A 17,631-nucleotide genomic window follows, 5' to 3' on the forward strand; every position below is an offset into this window, starting at 1 on the left:
AGCCTGCTGTCCCGCTCCCAACTCTGTTGCCTTGTCTAGACTCCGGATAATTATGATAGATCATCGCCAATTGTTTATGGGAAGGTAGCAAACATACATCCGCCACCAGATAACCATTCGACGAAGCTAGAAACTGTGCAAATTTTGTGGTGCAAAGCTGCTTCTCCCAAATAGCCAGCCTAGACAGCTTAGGATCCTTTACTGAGAGGCTTACGAGGTCACGAACAAGCATAAGTCAGCCAGCCCTGGGGGTGGGCTCTCTCCGTCGACAAGATGGATGTTGCTATGAAGTCGTGGGGTTAGTTTTGTTCTTTTGCAAGTGCTTCACTGTCTCTGCCCCTACTCTTGATCAGATTGAAAGAGTCGCAAATGAATTACAATCTATTTTGACCTTCAACTAACCCAAAGCCCTCCGCCAACAGAGCTCGACAACAACGTCAAACTGGTCGACCCATCTCGCGATGCCCTCTACAACTACGACGCCGAGTCCCAAAAGGCAATCAACCAGCAAAGGCCATGGGCCAAGGACCCAAACTACTTCAAGTCTGTGCGCATCAGCGCCATCGCCCTGATCAAGATGGTGATGCACGCCCGGTCCGGCGGCTCGCTCGAGGTCATGGGGATGATGCAGGGCTACGTGGACGGGACGGCGCTCGTGGTCACGGACGCCTTCAGGCTTCCGGTAGAAGGCACCGAGACGAGGGTTAACGCGCACGACGAGGCAAATGAGTACCTGGTCGAGTACCTCCGGCTCAGCCGCGAGCAGGGCAGGCTGGAGAACGTGGTCGGGTGGTACCACAGCCACCCCGGGTACGGGTGCTGGCTGTCGGGCATCGACGTGAGCACGCAGTTCCTGCAGCAGCAGTTCATGGACCCCTTCGTCGCTGTTGTCATCGACCCGGACCGCACCATCAGCGCCGGCAAGGTCGAGATCGGCGCCTTTAGGACCTATCCCGAGAACTACAAGGCCGAGGAGGCCAGCACGTCGGATGGGTACCAGCCAGTGCCCCTGGCCAAAGCTGAGGACTTTGGCGCCCACGCGAGCAGGTACTACGCCCTTGAGACGGAGCACTTCAAGAGTACCCTCGACGCCCACCTTCTGGAGTTACTGTGGAACAAGTACTGGGTCCAGACCCTGTCGCAGAGCCCCCTCATCACCAATCGTGACTACGGCAACAAGCAGATGCTCGACCTGGGAAGCAGGATCAGGGACGTTGTTGGCGTCATGCAGCGCAACGGCCGCTCCGGTCAGTCGGGTTACGGCATGGCCTTGGGAGGCGCCTCCGGCACCAGTAAAGCTGTCGAGAGCGCCATCGAGACCATGGCCAGGGACAGCATGCACGTTGCCGCCAGCCAGAGGGCCGCTCTGATGGCGGGTGAGCTAAAGGCAAAGGTGTTTACCGGCCAGGCTGAGCCGTCGGCTGCGTCGTAGGTGCTAGCTGCATATCCAGTGTGACAATTGGGCAAACAGAACATCAAGGCTTTTTCTTCTTCGTCAACTACATGTCGTGCCTTTCTTCACTGGCCTTAGTTTCTCTTCATGTGCAAGGAGTTCTGATTTGGGGTTTGGCGTTGAGGGGGTATCAAGATGGGTTTCTTTCTCATGCTGTTGTTACATTTACATTACATCCACTACTCTTCCTAAATATTGATACACATGGCGTGCGTAAGCCTGATGGGTGAGCTGAATCCTCAGAATACTTGCACTATGCCTGGGCTGCGGTAGCATCATTGACGGAACCTTCCTGCGAGCGCTCGAGCACATTCATAGCCTCCTCTAGACGTCCCAAAGTCTCCTCTCGGCCTAACAACTCCAGAATTGAGTGTATGGCTGGGCCTGGGTTTGATCCGAGAAGAAACCACCTCCAGGGTTTGTAGTGTGCATGCGGTATCTCGTTTCCTTCGACATCCCGACAACTTATGGCCGAATGTATCGATGACATGGAATTTTTGAGGGTTTCAGCTTCCCACTTGTCCTCGCTGATGCCTTTGAGGGCGTCTTGAATAAGCGTCAGAGCACCATGAACATCGCCATCCGCATTGTTGATAGCGATGGAGCCCAGTGACGCCCGGAGCTGAGGCAAACTATCACCCAGTTGTTGGCTAGTAGGACGCCAGAAGAGATGCACGTTGCCCTCGACAACCTTTCCGAGTGGCCAAGCTTTGTTGCTCAGCAGACGAAGCGCGGCGCGGATGTACTCTCGCCTCTCCGTGCTGTCGGGTAGGCCTTTCAGGGCAGCATGCAGGCCGTCTGTAGGCTTCGCGACACTACTAATCATGCGGGAGACGGTATCAACGATAGAGCCAAGGGAATCTTGCTCCCTTGCCACGGTTTCGTTTTCTAGGTGTTTAACGAGATGCTGAACCTGGTGATATTGGATCTTGTCGAGGTCTGTTACGATGTCTCCTTTGGTAAATTTCAAATCGAACTAAATTTTTAGTCTCGAGAGTCAGTATTTCGCATGTAGTTTCTTCTCGATCACCAGCTCATTGTCCGGTGCAACAACACGTACGTGATCGACGAGATCTGACAGAGTCAGCGCTCCCTTCTTCGAAGGGGCCCGCCAACCGAGATGGGCAACAAAGTCTACGAGGGCCTCGGGGAGTATGTTTTGCTCTTGGTAAGAAGAGATATGGATGTCCGAGTTGCGCTTGCTTAGTTTCTGGCGGTCCTTGTTGACCAGCAGGCCGACATGGGCGAATATCGGTTCCTTCCAGCCCAGGGCGTCGTAGAGGTCACAGTGCATAGGCGTCGATATCAACCATTCCTGTTCCGGGATTTCCATGTTAGCATTTTGCGCGGTCTCTACTATCCATCTTTTTGCTAACTCGGTAGAGAGTCAAAAACTCACGGCTCCCCTGATGACGTGGGTAACATCCATGAGGTGGTCGTCCACGACATTTGCGAAATGGTACGTCGGGAATCCATCGCTCTTCATGATGATAAAGTCATCCTCCATGTGCTTCTTCCTGAAGCGGCGGTACACCAGGTCCGGCACGGTGAAGGGCGTGGTGTTGCTCCTGAACCGAATCACGTGCGCATCGCCCCTCGCGGCCCTCTCCTCGGACTCGTCGGCCGACACGGCCAAGCACGTCCCCGGGTAGCGTCCACCGGCGCCGCTGTCGGCCTGCGACCCGAGCTGCGATGCCGCAAGCTCCTCCCGCGTGCAGAAGCAGCGGTACGCCCGGCCGCTGTCGAGCAGCTGCTGCGCGTACTTGGAGTAGTGCCCCAGCCGTTCCGACTGCCTGTACGGCCCGCTCGGCCCGCCCACGTCCGGCCCTTCGTCCCACACCAGGCCCGCCCACCTCAGATCCTGGTAGAGGCGTGCCTCGGCGTCGGGGACTATCCGCGTCCGGTCCGTGTCCTCGAGCCGGAGCAGGAACTGTCCGCCTGTCGCCTTGGCGAGCAGGTAGTTGAACAGGGCGGTGCGGAGGGAGCCGAGGTGCAGGAACCCGGTGGGAGACGGGGCAAAACGGGTCCGCGCCGGCTTTTCTGCGGGTTTTGTTTTGCTGCTCTGCTGTCGCCCCGTTGATGCTGCTCCTGTTACGGATGCTTTTGCTGCCGCTGCGTGCTGGATGAATTTACGCCCCAGACGAGCCGTCGTTGCCCGACCGCAGCCGCCGCACGCTCTCCATGCTGGGCCTGGCCATGCGAGCATCGTGTTCGTGGCCCCCGTAGGATCAAACTTCCTAGTCGAGTTTATTTGGGATTTCTTTGTTGTCTGCAGACCAATTTGATGCTTGCATTTCGAAGGCGTTCGTTCATTCGTCAACCCATTCGCAAAATCTTAGTGGAGCTCCGCCATCTGGTTTGGGGTGCATTGTACCCCTGTAAAAGTTGGCTCGCCAGGGGTACAGGGCCCGCTACGCCCCACACAAGGCGCCTGAAAATGAGCACGGCAGATGGGTGCTTCGATACAACATTGAGCTTTACGTCAATCTTGTCTACTTCTCTCTAGACGTACCATTGACGTCTACTAGTTCTAACATAACAAAACAGTTAACATATTGCATGCATTGTCGCTTCAGGATTAGAGAGTGTCGAAATTATGACTACAAACTCTTAGTAGACGTATAGACAAAAGATGGCACTACTCTCCACTAACTATCTAGTTCTAATCCTTGGAGGACTCCAGCACCGCCTTGACCATCTCGTTCCCGACCTTGATGGCATCAGCGAACCGCGGCTCAAAGAAGCGCTGCGTGACAATGAATCTCTCCCGCCACGTGTCAAAGTGTCCCAGGCTCACACACTCGGCCCAGCCCCTCGCGGCAAAGGTGAATTCGAGGTCGTCAGACCGGAAGGTGTTGTCCTCGACAGCAATGCGCAGCGCCTCGTCCAGACGCGCGGGGCTGCGGAACAGGTGCTCCGTGACGCCCAGCCACAGCCGGAACAGCGGCGTCGAGCAGATCATGTGGTCGAACGGCACGATCCCCAGCGCGCTCCAGCAGTCCACCATGGCCAGCAGGCTGAGGTGGTTGTTGGGCAGGATCTGCTGCCGCTCGCCGGTTCCGCTGCCTTCGGGCTTCAGACTGAAGCGGTCCAGCAACCCATCCCTGAGCAGCGGCCGCTCCTCCCACTTTGGGGCGCCCTCGGGACCGAAAACCCTGTCCCGCGCCGCCAGCACCCGCTTCCGCAGCTCGTCGGCCCGGCCCTCGAGCATGAGCTTGTACAGCTCCGTGGTGGAGCGAGCGTACTGGTCTATCTGCTTGCGGGCCTCTGGGTTGAGGATGGCCAGCCCGGCGTAGACGTGCCACTTTTGCGCGTAGATTCGCAGCATCAGGTTGATCTTTGCGTTCTCGATGCCTCCGACGTACCGCGCCCCTTCCCAGGGGAACTCCTGGGACGCGTGCCACGCCTTGCCCATGGAGAGGAAGGCGGCGTGCGTCACGGCCTGCGTGTCGGCCGTGATTCGGTCGTGCTCGCGGGCCGTGAGTATCACCTTTGTGGAGTTGAAGCACTTGAGGATGGCTTCGACCGTGGCTAGGGAGGAGGAGTTATTGGTACGGTGTGGTATCAGGACCTGGATTTGCGCATCCTCCCAGGTCAGCTTATCCCTGCACACCACCCCCGTCCATCCAGGCAGTAGCTGGCAACAACATCATCAAGACAAACGTACCAGAGGCTGTCCTTTAGGGTCTACATTTGGGCCGTGGAGAGAGTGGCATGATACGATATCCACATCGCTTGGGAGGTGCTGCTCAAAAGCCTTTATCTCAGGATCCTTGCAGGACGTCTGGCCACCGACGATGGCATTTTGCTTGGTGGCTGCAGCATGTCGTCTGATGAGTGACTGTATACTCCTCTACGGAGGAACCCAAGGGTCCCAGGGCGGCAATGTCAAAAGGGATCTTCACACATACATGGTCCATACTGGGCTACAACGCGACCGATGGATGCCGCCTCAACACTGTAGATGACGTAGTCGCTAGCTCGAGATACCAGGTGGCCGTTGCGATGAATTGTTATATTATTCTAAGTGAAAGAGGCGAAAAGGCACATCTCAGCACCTATTCTCGTAATTGACAACTGAAGATCACGGGGAAAAAACATGCTAGAACGAGGATACAGAGGCACGGGCAAACCATACGTGTCCAGAGAACTCCTCCCGAAGAGCTTCATATTTTTCTTCCTGGTCGCATGCCAGGATCCTGATGAAAAGTGAAAATTTTTACGTGGTTAGTAAAGAGCAAGAAAGAACATTTGAGACCAAGGTAGTCCGGTCACTAGAGCTGAGAGCTAAAATTCCTAAATCTTCACCAAATTGTTAGCAATGATTCGAGTGCGTGTGCCGGACAAAAAAGTGAAGATTGTGAAGTGTTGCTCAGACAAAAAATTGTAAGGTAGCTGAGAATATTCATCATGGAAAGTCTTCAACCGTGTCGGGGCCATAACGGCTGATCCAACTAGTCTAGGACGATACTCTAGCCAAATGCACTCAAGTCATCATCGAAGGAGGGGGTGTGTGTAAAGAAGAATTATAAACTCACCATAGATGTTTGTTTGTCAAATGCCAATCAACAGATAGAGCAAGACGAGTCACAGACAAAAAGAAATCCAGCGCCATATCCTACCTCCATCCAGCAGCACTGAGCCTTCGGGCATACATTTTGCCCATGTCGCCCATGCCAATGATTCCCACAACGAAGCTTTCCATGGATGGAAGCCCATTTGGAGAATGGCTCGACGCTGCCATTATCATCAGCGCCTGAGACTCGAGACTTCCGAGATTTCGCAACACCCTTGATTCGATATAGCAAGGTCGATAGCTGCGTGCCTGGGGTCTCAAGTCGTAGACAATGACGGTATGGTGTGTGATAGACTGGTCTGGAATATGCGAGGAGAGAGCAAGAGAAGAAAGAGTTTGTCGTGAGCAAGAGTTGGAAAATTCCGTTGCAGAAAAAAAATGAGGTGGGGATTTAAAGTCATTGACTCGACCCACATTCGAGCTGTGGAAATTCGGTGGGGCTACTGGTCGAATATCTCTCTCTACCTTTGGCGAGCGACTAAAAACACCCCTTTCGCTCCTAAACGGGCAACATCTAACCTTGGAGGGGGTAAAAATTAATGGGGGAAAAAAAGAAGAGAAAAAACTAATATCATCATCCCTCCCAAACCCTCTCAAGATGGACTTCGCATTTGCCCTTGGATCTAACGGCTCAGGCCAACTGGGCATAGGTCACAAAGAAGACATCTCAGTCCCCAAGCCCGCCCTCTTCTCCTCTGCAGCAGGCGAACTTTCCGCCAACCCAACATCGCCAGTCGTCCAGGTCGCGGCCGGCGGAAACCACACTCTGCTCTTGACCCAGGACGGCGAAATCTACAGCTCCGGCGATCCAGCCTCTGGAGCATGCGGTCTCAAGTCAGCAACAGCAGATTCAGCCGGGGCAGGCCAACCACGACCGCCCGTCTTCCACAAGATCCACGTCCCCGCCGAGCAGGCAGCCCAGAGTCCGGGCCGCCTGATCGCCGCCACTTGGGAAGCGTCCATCATCACGGGGCCCGACGAGCAGGGCCGGAGGAACAGGCGCGTGTACAGCTTCGGGTGCGGCAGCAAGGGCGAGCTGGGGCAGGGCCCGCTCATCATCCGCGTCCCGTTCGCCCAGCCGATTGCAAACTTCCCACCGCCAGAGACCGAGGTCGTCGGACTGTCTGCGTGTATGGGCCACGTCGTTGCCGTGCTGAGCAACGGGGACGTCTACGGCTGGGGTAATGGGCGAAAGGGGCAGCTGGGTGCGCCGGAAGGCATCATCACCGAGCCTCGCAAGATTGAGGGTGTTCCTTTCAAGGTAGCCAAGGCTGCTTGCGGCAAAGAATTCACCTGCCTTGTGGGGGAGCCCGGCAGTGGAGATATCTTGGTGATGGGCCTGGACAAATGGAGCGTGCAATCTTCTGCACCGAATTCCGTGCCGGGCTGGCGAGACTTGCAGGCTAGCTGGGGTAACATCTACGTCTTGCAGGCCGATGGAAGCATACTCAGCTGGGGTAGGAATGACCACGGTCAACTCGCGCCATCAGAGCTGCCCAAGATGTCGCAGATCGCGGTTGGCAGTGAGCATGTCGTCGCCATAGACGAGGCACGTCAGAGTGTTGCTGCCTGGGGCTGGGGAGAGCATGGAAACTGCGGTCCTCAAGTTCAAGATGATAATTCACAAGGGAATACTGGGTGGAATGTCATCGCCTCCGCCAAACACATTCCCCCAGGCTCCTCTATTACAGCTATTGGTTCTGGATGTGCCACCAGTTGGATTATGATTGGAAAGCCTTCTAGTTGAACCGGGTTCCTGAAAGCATCCATAAACATTAGGGCGGCAGATCTGACTTGTTGGATAACAACAGCAGTTCAACATGTCAAGGCCTATCCCCCTCTGACCAGTACGGAACCTCTATGAATACGGACCAGGAGTCACAATATATCCTCAGGAGAAAAGACCGAACCGCCGTACATCCGAGAGCAGCTGCGTTGGCTCAATCTCAGATGGAAGACCAGTGTCGTAGGAGTCTTCTCGGCGAGGCTCAGAGGGAGCAGTTAGGTTAGGACGGTCACTGATCCGTAGGGTAGGCGGGTTCTGTAAAGGCAACGACTTCGTTAGCTATATCCCGGTAACGTTTTCTTGGCGTTGTGCCGCGTCGATTACTTACAGGAGCGTTGCTAGCGTCCCAACCCAGGGCACCGTTTTCTTCTTCGTTTTCATCCTCCTCATTGACAGGCTCCCACATTGGATCATCGTCTTGGGCAACAAACATAGACTCGGATCGCATGGTTGACATGGGAGGCGGTACCGGTGGCGGTCGCATCTCAAACTGTGATGGTCGAGCTGGGGGTGGAGGCATAATGACTTTGGGCTCCCGAGCTTGCGAGGGTACCTGCGCTTGCTGCGTAGGTGCTCTCGAGTTTGAAGCGGCCCGGCTAGATGTCGCGTCGAGACCAGGCTTGGGTGTTTTTGTGACCCGGCCCTTACGAGTCTTAGGGCCGGCCGGGCTTCTCTCTCCAACCGTCATGAGAATAAACTCGCAGAGTATGCCGTCCGTGCTGTAATAGAGTTTCATAGGACGGCCCGGGTTAGAATATCTGGCGGAAAGATCCCCCGCTGTGGTGGTGGCATGTTGAAGAATAGCCCTGAAGTCCTTTACTGGGATGATGGTGTGCAGTTTGTCCTCAACCTCGATTTCGTCAAACTCATCCATCTCAACCGCAATAGATGTGTGCAACGGCTTTTTCAGAATAGCTGTGCGTGGAGGTATGACATGTCAGACTTGATATCAGAGTTTCGGGAGCGGCAGACAGGGCAGTACACACTGGCATCATTGGACAGTTTGTAATCCTTCTCAGTGTAGCATGCAAAGTTGACAACACCTTCACCCTCTGTATGGATGTCAAGCAAATCGATACCGGGGCCAAAATGGTCCATTAGTTGACGTAATGTGCGTGACGCCATGGTCCAGTGGTTGACGGCTTCAGCAGAGTCAAATTTGACCCTCGTAGGAGCCTTGGCCTCAAATGGCAGACTGTGGGTTGCCGTGATTCCTACGAGAATTGAATGTGAGAAAGAATACTACATGATGTCCTTTGTGTTTGAACAGCTACTAACCATTTCTGCATATGATTTGGGCAACGAACCGGCTCTTGGTGCCCGGTCCGTCATTGATGGCAACATCACATCTCTCAATGGTTGTTTCTTTCTCCCTGTCTCTGCCTGGATCACCACCAACACGGACTCGAAATACCGACAGCAATGCCTAGGTAGACGCGTCGAAAGATATCAGTTACTTGGCCATGCATCGGCAGCGAGCATAATCTTATGCAGCTGGCGCAGCCATTCGAGGAGCAGTTGAACTTGCCCTGATATACAGAACGCAGTAGAAGCGGTCCCTGTACTGAGCGCTGCCCTCGAATGAGTATCGCGAAAAGAAGCGATTCAGGTTGAAGATGAAGGATATGTGGGCCGACTTGGTCGCGTTCAGCCCCGTCAGGATAAACCTATCCTTGGTGGCATCGAGAGACACGTCGTCACAGAACCTCAAGAGACAGGTCAAGGCGTTCTGCAGCGCAACGACGCCATCTTCGCTCAGAGTGAAGTTCAAAATGGCCATTGTCGCGAACCGCTCCGTGACTGCAGCAGTCAAGCTACAGTGGTGTGGCAAGGTGGCGATCAGTCCGAGAAACTGTCGAATTGGACTGATGTCTAAAGCAACTAGAACTACTGCAGAATAAGCCGTTTGGGTCGAAAAGGTTAGACCAGGCAGCGACCTGGGCGTCTTTTGCACGTCGCCTCAAATAAAGAGGACCTGCAGTTTCCAGTTCCCGGGCAGGAACGTTCAGTAGGTTTCCCGAGTTGGCGGTTGGTTGTACTTCAACTTCCAGCTTGGGATCGGCAGAATCAGTATTCGGCGTCTTGCGGGTCACGGCATTCAGCGGTCTGCCCCGCCAAAAGCGGATGAATAAAATCAAAAATAATTTCTTAAACTATCAAATCAAGCTGACGGCGCATACTACGATGTGGAACAAAGCAACAAATAATCAACTCAATATTGAGAGAAGCAAAAAAAAGTTCATATAAACGAGGACATTTCATTAGTTCGAGGTCGCTTATAATAGGTGGGCTGTAAGGTTAGGTCTAAAGCCCGATCCTCGCAGCTATGTCGCCAACGTCGGTTTCCCTCAAGTAGGTATGTCGTTAAAACTGCGAATACGGCCCAGAAGCGGCCCCTTAGTGGACAGGTGAAACCCCTCCCCCAGTTCTGGGACAATATTCTTGGCCTTGCCATTTATGACTGTAAACCTTACGTGCCCTGAACGCCCTGCCCTTTCATATTTCAAATAACATGGCTCATATTCGCGGCACTCTGTGCTCCCAAGTATTCCAGGATCCTTGTCGTGGGTAAGGTGAAACACATACAACGGCTCCAGTTGCGTAAAATACGTGGCAGTCGGGTAATCCACGTTGTCGGCCTGGCCACTCGCAGCACCAACATTGTCCGCAAGAATAGCGGCTGAAAGGAGAGTTATTTTGAGGTTCATAATGACAGAGTTGCGAGAATAAAAGAATACTTAAAGATATTTGAAACAAAATGATAAACAGGATATTGATTCGGGAGGGGGGCCTTGTGATTAGAGGCAGGTGCGCGTCAGGGAGCGTGTAAGAGACTATGGACTATGTGCGCACGAGAAAAGAAAGGGGGTTTTCCTGGGTTTAACCGGTATAAAAGATACTTTTTGGTCTAAGAGCCCAAAACGGATATCCTATTCTAAGCCGACATAGATGGGTATCGATTATAATAGTAGCATGATGTATTTACCATCAACTCCCAATGCACTCACTTAACATGTCCTCATGAATCAATGCAGATATTCTATTCTTAGAAAAATCACCGGGAAGGAAGGGAAAGAAAGCTGCAACCAGAGTACCTTGGATAATACTAACTTCCACTGTCCCACGCGACGCATTGAATTGAATTCTGCTTTTTCGTACGATTCATACTGTTATAGATATATCTGGACAATTCTTAGAAAACGTGTAGGCAGTTGCCCAGGTTGATTCGGAAATGAGCGGGAAATCCCCCAAATACTGCCTTGCCTTGCTTGGCCTTGCCCTTTCGTCGTTCAGCGACGCTAAACCGAATCCTGACCACCGCGCGGCTACAGGGGCGGGTCCAGCGAGGTGCGACCGGCACCAACCAGGGCTTCCTTCAGTGAGACTCGTTGATTTCTAATACTTGACATATCAACTTTGGCTGACATTTGGGTGACAATTTAGTTTTGGGCCAGCGAATTTTGGCATACAACATCGAGCGTGTCTGAATTGTTCTCAGGCTTGTACGGTTAGATCTCGGTGGGCGGTTGTATTTTAAGCATTGTGGTCAGCTTGCTACTTTTCCTTTTTCTTGCCTCTCTCTCCTCCCTTTTGTTAGCCAGAACGCTTTACAAGGTCGGGCATGAGTCGTCGATTCTTGCACTCTTCAGCAGGGTTTTTATTTATCCGCCCTATCCGGATCCGGCCCCGCTCTATACCGGTCAGGCGGCTCCTGTCACTGCAGAGCACATCGGATCCGCGCCGACCCTTAAAAGATCGTCAGCAAGAGTCAGCGAGGAGGAATAAGGCCGTATGCTGTGGGGCTGAGCAAAGTCTATTATCAAAGTACTTTCAGTTCACTTCCAACATCCATACCATGTCTTCCCAGCCAGTGCCTGAAGCTGCTGCTGCTGCACCCGAGGTCTCACAGTCGCGTGCTTCAGGGGCCGAGGCATCATGCGCAGCTGCAAGTGAGAAGACGGCGGTGGCGCCGAGTGCCCCCGAGCCGGAGCCCAAGCTGCCTCCGTTATCTGCAGCCGAGTACAGGGAGTACAACCGCCTTGCGGATTCGATGGAATATTTTGTGAGTTTTTTTTTTCGTCGGGCGGCCGGGAACTAAAAGACCACAACAAAGCCACATGCACAAGACCTTTGATATCGGTACAGCGCATATGCTGACTATCAAAAACGGAACAAACGAAAAAAGCACAATCACTTTAAACAAACATGGAACATGATGTACACAGCGGCAGGCAACAACCGTCGCCCGGCAAACATGACACTGAGGCAGTTCATCGACACGGGGCTCGCTTTTGTGCGGCAGCTGACCATGCACCACAACATCGAAGAGCAGCTGCTGTACCCCCAGCTCGCCGTCCGGATGGACGATTTCCGCAACCAAGACGGAAAGAAGGGTGGCAGCAAACCCAGCCGCAAGCAGTCGGAGCTGCTCCTCCAGCACCGGCTGATCCACGAAGGCATGGACCGGTTCGAGGACTACCTGACCGAGTGCCGCCGGGGCCAGCTCGACTTTGAAATGGCCACGCTCAAGACCAAGATGGACGACTGGAACGACGTCTTGTGGCTTCACCTCGACGCCGAAGTTGAGACGCTCAAGGCCGAGAATATGAGAAAGTATTGGACGCTGCCAGAGATGAGGAGGTTGCAGATTTAAAAATAAGAAGAAAAAAAAGCGCATGGGGAGGAGGAGACGGTGTAGATGGAATGGGATGGGATGTGGAACAGTCTAGTGTGGATGAGGTGAAAATCAGTGGACTTTTTTTTTCTTCTCTTTTTTTTTAAAAAAAAAAAAAAATTCTATTCTTATTCCCTGCTGAGACTTTCATCTGTTGTCTCTCGAATCTTTTCTTCTCCTCAACTTTCTGACCCTTTTTCGACTGGAGATCAGGCCAAGACACAAAACATGTATCTGACAGATGCATGAACCTCGTCTCCTCTTTACTCTTTCGATTCGAGCGAAGTCCTTCTTCCCTTCTGCACGTGCACTCCCCCCTACCTACATTTTTCCTTCCCCGCATTCATCCATCAACCATCACCGAACTTTGGGAATAATCGTTTCATATTTTTACTTATTTATCTCAAATCCTCCGCCTTTAATTCTTTTACTTCTTCTATTCTCCCCATCTTTGGTTCATTCTCACACATCGGGGGCCAAGTCGGAACATCAGCAAGGTTTTGTTATTCCCCCCCCCCCCCCCCCCCCCCCCCCAATTTCAACATGCTCGACCACACTCCTGGTTATGAAACACTGACCAGGTATGATATGACGTACGCCCGACGGTCACGGCCGAAGCTCCCAATCAGACACTCATTTACTCGTTGCAAGTTGAATCAACACTTTGCCCGTCCGTTCAAGGCCAACCAACCAGCTAGCTAGTCTCAATGACCTGCCATTGTCTACATAGAGTTCACAAGTCGACAGAACAACCCATGCCATTCTGAGATCGTCTAGATGTTTGCACCCTTGTTTGGCATGTGTACTTCAGGATGGATATGTTATTTCGGTAGATCATATTGAACAACGATGCCCATGCCCAAATATTCTGCCTGCTGTGAAGCAGAGATTCTAGACTAACTATATCCGGTGCCAGATTTGGACTCCCATGCTTGACGTAGGAAAAGAAGAAAATCCCGAACGGGGCGGGGAAACAGACTTATGCCATAGCCCGTCACGGCCTAGATTTGATCAAAATCAATATATAATAAAAAGTGAAACATGACAGAAACTCTTTGGGACAGACATTGATTTGCTGATAAACGATAGAAGAGAAAGAAAACATGCAGTTAGAAGATTAAGGAAATGAACCAGCCAAAATCCAAAGTTCGCCTGCCTGGGTAGAAACTGTAGAAACCCGCCCTCTAAAAGTATGTTTAATGCTAATTCATGACGGGCCCAAACAACGGCCCGAGCATGATCGAGAAAAAAATAAAATAAAATAAAAAGATCGGGCTCACCCGGCCAGACGCCATGTTATGCATAGATAATTGCCTCGTGCGCCCGAAATGTCACAAAGTCAGCTGGCTGACAACTCATGGTGACGAATGGCCAGGTAGGAGCCATCATTACTTCGTATCGACAAGAAACGCACTCGGGTGCTGGGGTATATGAGATGCGTTGCAGTTAGGAAGTCAAAACCATCGCTCGCTTTATCATGCATCCTGAATCCAAACCTATAGATGGTAAGACTAGTTGTTAGTGCATGTTCGGGGCTGATCGTTCGGGCTTCGTCGAGTCTTCGGGACGATTATTAAACTCTTACCTCCATCTTTCCATTGTCTGACCTTTCCCTCCGGGCCATTGACTTGGAGGCCATGATGGCCATGTCCAGGTCATCCTGATCACCCATGGTGATCATTGTTCCGCCGTCTTCGTCGTCGCGGACCTTGATCCTAACGCTGCGTCGGGATGCAATCTTGAACTTGTTGCGGATCTTTTCGACGAAATCCGAGTACTCGCAGGCCATTCCGATCAGAATCATCCTTGTGTCGTCTGTAGCTGTGTAATGCACCTTGACCTTGATGTTGCGAATGTCTGGTCTCCTTGACTGCCCTCGTGATGAGCTCGACATCGAGTTTGTGCCGGGACGGCGGTTGGATACCATCTCAAAGTCACCCTCGTCGAAGGATCCATCGTCAAAGTCGCTGCCTTCGTCCTCCTCCTCAATATACCGCTGTTGAGGTGCCCTGCGTTGCGACCGACTGCCCCTGATGCTGCCGCCGCCACCGCCAATACCACCTCCGTAGTTGTCGTAGACGTCGTCCAGATATCCTTCTTCCTCCTCTTGGGATCGTGGTCTCCTCCGCGGCGGCTCACGTGTTGAGAAGCCTCGCGACGGTGCGTTAGAAGGAGCCCGGCTGGGAGCCCTCGAACGTTGCTCCTGGGGCGATGTGGTACGTTCGTAGCGGTCATTGGGTCTCGCCTTGTCGATGTTCAGTTTGGCTGGCATTGGTTTCGGTCCATTGCGGACAGAAGCACCACGGCTCATAGTCTGCTTGTCATTCTCGGGCGGCGGCGTGGGCGGGAAAACGTTCCTGCTGTTCGGTGGCTCCGACTGTTGCCGAGCCCTGCTCTGCAATCCAGGCTTAACGAGGTTCGTGGCAGCAAAGGAGATGTTGTCACTAGGCCTGTCGTCCTTGACATCGGCCTTGCCCGAGTTCTTGATCTCGGAACCGGCGAATCCAGTGAAGGCGTTGGACCTGTCCGACGCAGCCACCAACCGTGCCTTTCCGAGGTAGTCCTTCGTTTTCAAGTTTCTAACTTTCGCATCGTTAGGCCTGTAAACAACTCCAACGGGAATGGAGAAGACGGTGTAGCCCTGTAAGAAGATTGTCAGACTCTCGGTTCATTTACGGACGGGACCTGATCTGGTATCTAAACTCACCTCGGCCTCTTCCCTAATTGCGTCGTCAATGACGTTATGGTCCTCAACAACCTTTTCCTTCACAGCATAGTTCAAATCCTGCAAACCAGCATCCTTCTGCTGCAAGTAGATGTAGCAGAGACCACGATTGAAAAGAACCTCGCAGGAGTAGAGCTTGAACATGAGACCAAGCTGGGCGTAGTCGATCATTGTGTTGCCTCGGAGGTACAGTAGGGTGTCGTTGAAGTTGGCGAGTGCCTCCTCGAAGTCACCCAGCAGGAAATTTGAAACACCCTGCTGGAAGTAGGCGACAGCAAGGTACTGATCGAGTTTGATGGCCCGTTGGTAGCATTCAACCTGCAGAGGAAGATTTGTTTATGTTAGCAACTCACCGAGCGAAACACTCTTCCTGGTCTGCACCAGAGAGCACTCGGAGGTGGTACATACGGCTTTCTCGTGCTCGCCAAGTGTGGCATGGATCACACCCATGTTGAAAAGGATCTTCGAGGTATCCGAAATCTTGTCGAATTCACCAAGAGCATCCTCGAACTCATTGTTGTCGTACCGGCCTAAGGCCGTTACCCACGTTTCTATCTCCTGTAGTTTGTGTGGTTATGTCAGTCAATCGCAGATTTGAAATTGTTGGAGCGGCGACGACAAGCAAGGATAACGGAGCGACGGAGGGAGAGGAAGAAAAAAGACTCAGGCCGAAGTCCATCAGTTACGAATAACGAACGTACCTGCTTGAGCGACATGCTAAAATCAATCAACTCTCTTTTGGTTAGGGGTTGTTTCTATCCAGACTGGTGTGGTCCAGAGAAAATGCTGCGTATATGTGCGAGGAAGTCGCACCTAGCTTGTTGCAGGTCGGGTTTTGGGGGGCAGCGAGCGGTTCAGTTGGGTTTTGATAGGGTCAATGGTGGAACCACAGGGCGGGGGGGGGGATTGGGTTAATAAGATCGGTCGCAGTTGGTGTGGCTGCGCTCAGTTCCGAGACGGCAGGACCTGGGTCCCCCGCTTTTTTCTTTTCACTGGCACCCTGCTCTACCCTTGCACCGTCTGCCACTCAAGTCGTAAGTCTTGTTCCCCGCCAAACCCGTAAAGTGGATGGCCCTCTTTTTCAGTGGTGGTTCAAAAATTTTTTAGTATAGCCTTGGCGCCTATAAGCTAGACTCGTCACGGCCCAGGCGGTAGTCTGTCGGGGCTAACGTCGACGCTGGTTGGGCAATAGGGAAGAAACTCGGACCCAGACGCCTCAAAGGCGAGCGACGTGCAGAGCTTGGCTATTGTCGTGTGGTACCGGCTAGCAGCACACACGGACCGATTAATGTGGTAGATAGGGATAATGAAAATAAAAATAAACCAAGTAGGTATGAAGAGAATAAGTTTGGAAGAGAATATGATTAATAGAGGGAGGGGGGAGTTCGGCGTAGAAAATAGAAATAAAAAGCTCAAAGTTGTCGGCGGATGTGCGCACAAGATACAGAGTGTGCTTAAGTTAGGTTCAGTTGGCTGTGACGTGACAAAAGTGCCTGCTTGTTGCTCTCTGCACGAAGGTTTTAGAGTAGGCAAGGTGTAGCTAATTCAAAGATCAGGTGCCAGACCTCTTCGATTGGAGATTGTAATTATGTTTCCTCTCTAGGGTTGGGCCACAAATTTGAGGCCGTTTGACCGTATACTGGCTTTGCTGGGTTTTGGCGATTAAGACAGGATTAGGCCGGTATCGAGGGAATGTACGTAATGTTGGAGCTGGGTGTAGCGTCCTCGTATTGTATTGGACTTCTATAGATCGGACGTCGATGTAAAGAAAACTCGCGATCGGGGATGCCGTCGTATTGGATTAAGCAGGCACGATGATGGGACGCGCAACCGCGGTATACCGCGGAGAGTCAGATTGAAAATGCAACGATTGTAACGAGGAAAGTTCTGCCAGCGTCGTAAATGACGGGTCCAAGGGATAAAGAATGACGGGAAGCACCAAAAAAAAAAGAGAAAAAAAAAAGTAAGTTACGGGGAGACGAGGGAATGATGCCGCAGACAAACACCTGACGATCAGACAGACAGGATGGATAGCTTTCAGTCATACAGTGCGCGATCGCTGGATGGGAAAACAACTCTGTGCCTGTTTTAGCCCCTACTCTGACCTCGATCTTGCAGAACGGGGGAACAAAAGGCTACTGTACATATACTGTTGTTGGCTCCAAGACTGCAGTATGGGTATAGGCTTCACGCTACAGGGCAATGGGCTGACAGTGGGCCGATCCACCGCCGACAGTCAGTACTAAGTAGACGGGATGTTAGTGTAAGTACCCAAGAAGCACAGTCTCAACTGCCCAGGCACACTAGCATCATTACTGTCACTAATGCAGTAGTACGAAAGTACTTGGTTGGAACCTGTAGATGAAGACGGGAAGAAAAAGCCTGTGCCCGAGGTACCTTGCCTTTTCGTGGTATG

At 52.5% G+C, this 17,631-nt stretch overlaps 7 protein-coding genes across 7 annotated transcripts; 3 read left to right on the forward strand and 4 right to left on the reverse strand.

Moving 5' to 3' along the window:
• The first annotated feature begins 73 nt into the window (after positions 1-73).
• MGG_05274 (COP9 signalosome complex subunit 5) lies at positions 74-1,795 on the forward strand. The gene is made up of 2 exons (XM_003712785.1): positions 74-298; positions 423-1,795. Exons 1-2 carry the CDS (start codon positions 274-276, stop codon positions 1,430-1,432), a joined length of 1,035 nt encoding a protein of 344 aa, XP_003712833.1. The 5' UTR covers positions 74-273; the 3' UTR covers positions 1,433-1,795.
• Positions 1,543-3,758, reverse strand: MGG_05275 (glutamyl-tRNA synthetase). Its single transcript, XM_003712786.1, has 3 exons — positions 2,853-3,758; positions 2,514-2,768; positions 1,543-2,429 (listed from the first exon to the last, which is right to left on the reverse strand). Exons 1-3 carry the CDS (start codon positions 3,657-3,659, stop codon positions 1,707-1,709), a joined length of 1,785 nt encoding a protein of 594 aa, XP_003712834.1. The 5' UTR covers positions 3,660-3,758; the 3' UTR covers positions 1,543-1,706.
• Positions 3,759-4,010: 252 nt separating this feature from the next.
• Positions 4,011-6,392, reverse strand: MGG_05276 (prephenate dehydrogenase). Its single transcript, XM_003712787.1, has 5 exons — positions 6,076-6,392; positions 5,592-5,652; positions 5,365-5,476; positions 5,121-5,269; positions 4,011-5,024 (listed from the first exon to the last, which is right to left on the reverse strand). The coding sequence occupies exons 1-5, from the start codon at positions 6,201-6,203 to the stop codon at positions 4,116-4,118; spliced, it is 1,359 nt and encodes a 452-aa protein (XP_003712835.1). The 5' UTR covers positions 6,204-6,392; the 3' UTR covers positions 4,011-4,115.
• A 144-nt stretch (positions 6,393-6,536) lies between these two features.
• On the forward strand, positions 6,537-8,892 carry MGG_05277 (alpha-tubulin suppressor protein Aats1). Its single transcript, XM_003712788.1, has one exon. The coding sequence runs from the start codon at positions 6,628-6,630 to the stop codon at positions 7,774-7,776; it is 1,149 nt and encodes a 382-aa protein (XP_003712836.1). The 5' UTR covers positions 6,537-6,627; the 3' UTR covers positions 7,777-8,892.
• Positions 7,340-9,887, reverse strand: MGG_05278 (uncharacterized protein). Its single transcript, XM_003712789.1, has 5 exons — positions 9,344-9,887; positions 9,094-9,241; positions 8,802-9,029; positions 8,144-8,730; positions 7,340-8,070 (listed from the first exon to the last, which is right to left on the reverse strand). Exons 1-5 carry the CDS (start codon positions 9,593-9,595, stop codon positions 7,921-7,923), a joined length of 1,365 nt encoding a protein of 454 aa, XP_003712837.1. The 5' UTR covers positions 9,596-9,887; the 3' UTR covers positions 7,340-7,920.
• A 1,232-nt stretch (positions 9,888-11,119) lies between these two features.
• MGG_05279 (uncharacterized protein) lies at positions 11,120-12,713 on the forward strand. Its single transcript, XM_003712790.1, has 2 exons — positions 11,120-11,878; positions 12,002-12,713. The coding sequence occupies exons 1-2, from the start codon at positions 11,438-11,440 to the stop codon at positions 12,467-12,469; spliced, it is 909 nt and encodes a 302-aa protein (XP_003712838.1). The 5' UTR covers positions 11,120-11,437; the 3' UTR covers positions 12,470-12,713.
• Positions 12,714-13,247: 534 nt separating this feature from the next.
• Positions 13,248-17,178, reverse strand: MGG_05280 (NADPH oxidase regulator NoxR). The gene is made up of 5 exons (XM_003712791.1): positions 15,917-17,178; positions 15,624-15,773; positions 15,198-15,533; positions 14,076-15,131; positions 13,248-13,986 (listed from the first exon to the last, which is right to left on the reverse strand). Exons 1-5 carry the CDS (start codon positions 15,929-15,931, stop codon positions 13,966-13,968), a joined length of 1,578 nt encoding a protein of 525 aa, XP_003712839.1. The 5' UTR covers positions 15,932-17,178; the 3' UTR covers positions 13,248-13,965.
• Positions 17,179-17,631: the final 453 nt, after the last annotated feature.

The sequence above is a fragment of the Pyricularia oryzae genome, chromosome 3 (assembly GCF_000002495.2).
Source record: "Pyricularia oryzae 70-15 chromosome 3, whole genome shotgun sequence".
NCBI classification, from domain to species: domain Eukaryota; kingdom Fungi; phylum Ascomycota; class Sordariomycetes; order Magnaporthales; family Pyriculariaceae; genus Pyricularia; species Pyricularia oryzae.

Excerpts from the sequence above, each read along its gene's own strand:
- MGG_05274 (XM_003712785.1), top strand. The coding sequence starts at position 274 with ATGGATGTTGCTATGAAGTCGTGGG. Across the intron at positions 299-422 it reads TGTTGCTATGAAGTCGTGGG|AGCTCGACAACAACGTCAAA; the intron begins GTTAGTTTTGTT and ends CTCCGCCAACAG.
- MGG_05275 (XM_003712786.1), bottom strand. The coding sequence starts at position 3,659 with ATGCTCGCATGGCCAGGCCCAGCATGGAGAGCGTGCGGCGGCTGCGGT. Across the intron at positions 2,769-2,852 it reads CCCACGTCATCAGGGGAGCC|GAATGGTTGATATCGACGCC; the intron begins GTGAGTTTTTGA and ends ATCCCGGAACAG. Across the intron at positions 2,430-2,513 it reads TGTCAGATCTCGTCGATCAC|TTCGATTTGAAATTTACCAA; the intron begins GTACGTGTTGTT and ends CTAAAAATTTAG.
- MGG_05276 (XM_003712787.1), bottom strand. The coding sequence starts at position 6,203 with ATGATAATGGCAGCGTCGAGCCATTCTCCAAATGGGCTTCCATCCATG. Across the intron at positions 5,477-5,591 it reads GGGAGGAGTTCTCTGGACAC|AATAATATAACAATTCATCG; the intron begins GTATGGTTTGCC and ends TCTTTCACTTAG. Across the intron at positions 5,025-5,120 it reads ACCCTAAAGGACAGCCTCTG|GTCCTGATACCACACCGTAC; the intron begins GTACGTTTGTCT and ends GCGCAAATCCAG.
- MGG_05277 (XM_003712788.1), top strand. The coding sequence starts at position 6,628 with ATGGACTTCGCATTTGCCCTTGGATCTAACGGCTCAGGCCAACTGGGC.
- MGG_05278 (XM_003712789.1), bottom strand. The coding sequence starts at position 9,595 with ATGGCCATTTTGAACTTCACTCTGAGCGAAGATGGCGTCGTTGCGCTG. Across the intron at positions 9,030-9,093 it reads CCAAATCATATGCAGAAATG|GAATCACGGCAACCCACAGT; the intron begins GTTAGTAGCTGT and ends CAATTCTCGTAG. Across the intron at positions 8,071-8,143 it reads GGGACGCTAGCAACGCTCCT|AACCCGCCTACCCTACGGAT; the intron begins GTAAGTAATCGA and ends TTGCCTTTACAG.
- MGG_05279 (XM_003712790.1), top strand. The coding sequence starts at position 11,438 with ATGAGTCGTCGATTCTTGCACTCTTCAGCAGGGTTTTTATTTATCCGC. Across the intron at positions 11,879-12,001 it reads CGGATTCGATGGAATATTTT|CACAATCACTTTAAACAAAC; the intron begins GTGAGTTTTTTT and ends AAACGAAAAAAG.
- MGG_05280 (XM_003712791.1), bottom strand. Across the intron at positions 15,534-15,623 it reads TTGGCGAGCACGAGAAAGCC|GTTGAATGCTACCAACGGGC; the intron begins GTATGTACCACC and ends CTTCCTCTGCAG. Across the intron at positions 15,132-15,197 it reads CAATTAGGGAAGAGGCCGAG|GGCTACACCGTCTTCTCCAT; the intron begins GTGAGTTTAGAT and ends ATCTTCTTACAG.